Source organism: Lampris incognitus, chromosome 6 (assembly GCF_029633865.1).
Source record: "Lampris incognitus isolate fLamInc1 chromosome 6, fLamInc1.hap2, whole genome shotgun sequence".
NCBI classification, from domain to species: Eukaryota; Metazoa; Chordata; class Actinopteri; order Lampriformes; family Lampridae; genus Lampris; species Lampris incognitus.
The window spans coordinates 68,060,535-68,064,116 of NC_079216.1; the positions used below are offsets into that span (position 1 = coordinate 68,060,535).

The 3,582-nt window shown below is 54.6% G+C and overlaps 1 protein-coding gene across 1 annotated transcript in view; it reads right to left on the reverse strand.

The window, feature by feature from the left end:
* LOC130114654 (membrane-associated guanylate kinase, WW and PDZ domain-containing protein 2-like) overlaps positions 1-1,099 on the reverse strand; it is a 40,618-nt gene extending 39,519 nt beyond the window's left edge. The window contains exon 1 of the mRNA XM_056282515.1: positions 802-1,099. Within this exon, the coding sequence (XP_056138490.1) occupies positions 802-1,099 (298 nt within the window). The remainder of the gene's footprint in view (positions 1-801) is intronic.
* Positions 1,100-3,582: the final 2,483 nt, after the last annotated feature.

A 3,582-nucleotide genomic window follows, 5' to 3' on the forward strand; every position in this document is an offset into this window, starting at 1 on the left:
GTCGCACTACGTAGGCTAACAACACAAAACAAACCAGGACTCGAACCCACTACGTAGGCTAACAACACAGAACAAACCAGGACTCGAACCCACTACGTAGGCTAACAACACAGAACAAACCAGGACTCGAACCCACTACGTAGGCTAACAACACAGAACAACCAGACTCGAACCCACTACGTAGGCTAACAACACAGAACAAAGCAGGACTCGAACCCACTACGTAGGCTAACAACACAAAACAAACCTGGACTCGAACCCACTACGTAGGCTAACAACACAGAACAAAGCAGGACTCGAACCCGCTCCGACCAAATGTACCATTCCCCCTCCGATCCAAGTGCCCCGGACTAAGACTACGTCCAAACAAGAGGACATGTTAGCCACAGGGGAGTAGCCTGGTACCTAGCATAATCCCGGTCCCGGTCCTCCCCGCAGACCAGGCTGGTCTGTGGACGGACACACCCCCCAGGCTGTAGCGCCGAACCGGCGCGACGGGATCAACAAACGGCGGATCTCCGGCTGCGTTAGTCCGGGACGCCACTAACGGTGCGTGACGGAACCCAACCCGCGGTCCAGATGACTCGTGTGTGTGTGTGTGTGTGTCCGCTTCATAGCGACACGGGTTTCGACCCGGTGTAGGATTCAACACGTGACTACTGAGAGACATGACGGACACGAAGGACCGTCTTCATGAGGCGGCCACAGACCCGCTGCTACGATAAACACGCCGCCGCCGCCGCCCCGGGCCGGGCCGAGCCGAGCCGGGGCGGGCCGGGCCGGGGTTCGGCTGTCGCTCACCTTGCTTGACACACTTGAAGCGGACCGGGTCTCTGCAGTGCCTGATGACGGCCAGCACGTCCCGCGCCGTGAGCCCGGCCACCGGCATGTCGTTGACTTCCAGCAGCAGCTCATCCTGGGACAACTTGCCGCTCTGGACGGCCGCCTTGCCCTGCCGCACCTCCCCCAAGTACGGGAACTGGCCGTTCTCCGCGCCCCCCTTCAGCTCGAACCCCAGCTCGCCGTCCTTGCCCCGGCTCAGCACGGCTTCGTGGACTTTGTTGGTCCAGTGGTTCTTCTTTTTTAGGGTCTTGGACATGGTCGGGCGAATGATCAGCGCAGGCTGGCCATCCGAGAGCCTAGACCGTCTCGGAGTCCCGCCTTCCGCCACAAGCGAGTCCCGGCGACCAAGCGAGAGAGAGGGGGGAGACAGGGGGGAGACAGGGGGGGGGGAGAGAGAGAGAGAGAGAGAGCTCAAAGCGACGACGGCTCCATCAACGTCGCACCGTCGTCCGTTCAGCGAGCCGCGCGGTCGGGGTCGGGGCTGCGGCGCCTTACACACACACACACACACACACACACACACACACACACACACACGTAAGATAGCAGCGGAATGACCCGGATGTGAAGTCTTAAGGAGGGGAGAGATGAATGGCTCGGTTTGGAAAGAAAGGATGGAGGAGCGGAGCGGAGATAAAAACAGGAGGCGCTTCTTCCACCGCCAGCGGCGCCATCTTCAGGCTGCACCGACAAAACAGACGTAGCAGCGTCGCGTGCGCGTAGGTGTAGTAGGTGTAGACCGCGGAGAAGCAAGTGGTGGAGTTGTGTCGTGTGGCTTGAAAGCCTTCTTACTGGCTGATGAGTCACGTAAAGGCAGGCGGCCGGGACAACCTGCATGGCTGCCTGCCTGCCTGCCTGCCTGCCCGCCTGCCTGCCTGCCTGCCACAGTGACCTCTGACACCACGCATGGGAAGCGCTGGGCTGCAGCCTCCTTCAGGAGTCGGCGGGCTGTTTACACATGAAGGCCGCAGCGCGTCGCACTGTACCACAGCCATCTGGTGCTCAAGTCACCGGTGGACAAACATGGCGGACAGGCCTAGATCTGTACAGCCGCCCTGGATAGAGTAGTCGGCTAATTGGTACTACCTCTTATATGGTCCCGGACTCCTCCCTCTTCATGCTCACTCGCCATTACATAACTCCTATGACGACATAAATCCAAGTCCAGCGGACAAGGACAAATCCTTTTGTCGTCATTACTATTTCATGGCAGCGAGCGAGGCCTTGCCGAGCAGCTGAAGTGAACTTTCATCCAATATTTAACATCAAGCCGAGAGCCTCCAAAACATCTGCCGAGGAGGACGACCTGGACGCACACATCTGCTTTTACTACCACTCTCAGTAGTAGCTATAAACCTGTGGGTGTGGGTGTGTCAGGTTTTCTATCCTGATGGGACCACCTACCTACCTTGAGGGGACATTTTCTGGGTCCTCATGAGGAAAAGGGTCTATTCTAGGGTCAGGACTTGGGTTTAGGGTTAAGGTTAGAATGAGGATTAGGTTAAGGTTAGGGTCAGGGTTAAGGTTAGGCATGTAGTTATGATGGTTAAGGTTAGGGTCAGGGTTAAGGTTAGGCATGTAGTCATGATGGTTAAGGTTAGGGTCAGGGTTAAGGTTAGGGTCAGGGTTAAGGTTAGGCATGTAGTCATGATGGTTAAGGTTAGGGTCAAGGTTAAGGTTAGGCATGTAGTTATGGTGGTTAAGGTTAGGGTCAGGGTTAAGGTTAGGCATGTAGTTATGGTGGTTAATGTTAGGGTCAGGGTTAAGGTTAGGCATGTAGTCATGATGGTTAAGGTTAGGGTCAGGGTTAAGATTAGGCATGTAGTTTTGGTGGTTAAGGTTAGGGTTAGGGTCAGGGTTAAGGTTAGGCATGTAGTTATGGTGGTTAAGGTTAGGGTCAGGGTTAAGGTTAGGCATGTAGTTATGATGGTTAAGGTTAGGGTCAGGGTTAAGGTTAGGCATGTAGTTATGATGGTTAAGGTCAGGGTTAGGTTAAGGTTAGGCATGTATATGGTGGTTAAGGTTAAGGTTAGGTTCAGGGTTAAGGTTAGGCATGTAGTCATGATGGTTAAGGTTAGGTTCAGGGTTAAGGTTAGGGTTAAGGTTAGGGTCAGGGTTAAGGTTAGGCATGTAGTCATGATGGTTAAGGTTAGGTTCAGGGTTAAGGTTAGGCATGTATATGGTGGTTAAGGTTAGGGTTAGGGTCAGGGTTAAGGTTAGGCATGTAGTTATGGTGGTTAAGGTTAGGGTCAGGGTTAAGGTTAGGCATGTAGTCATGATGGTTAAGGTTAAGGGTTAAGGGTTAGGGGCTGGGGAGTGAATGTAGTCAATCAATGTGTTTACATGCACACTTAAGTCAAGCTACGGTTACAGCTCGATTAGGCCATGTAAATGCACCACTGTCGTTGTCTCAGTATACAAGAACCGGGGGAGAATCGATTCATTGACAGAAGTCCCACCCCGGTACGGTAGCCGGCGGTACGCCCCCTTTCAGCTGGTTGCTATCCCCCCTCCCCCCCCAGTTGTACTTGGCCAATTACCCCACTCGACACATCCGGCTTCCCACCCGCAGACACGGCCAATTGTGTCTGTAGAGATGCCCGACCAAGCCGGAGGTAACACGGGGATTCGAACCGCCGACCCCGGTGTTCCGTGTTGACGGAATAGACCGCTACGCTACCCGGGCGCCTAGCTGGTCGCTATTGGACCTTCTTCCGGTTGAGCTATTGCGTCACATAC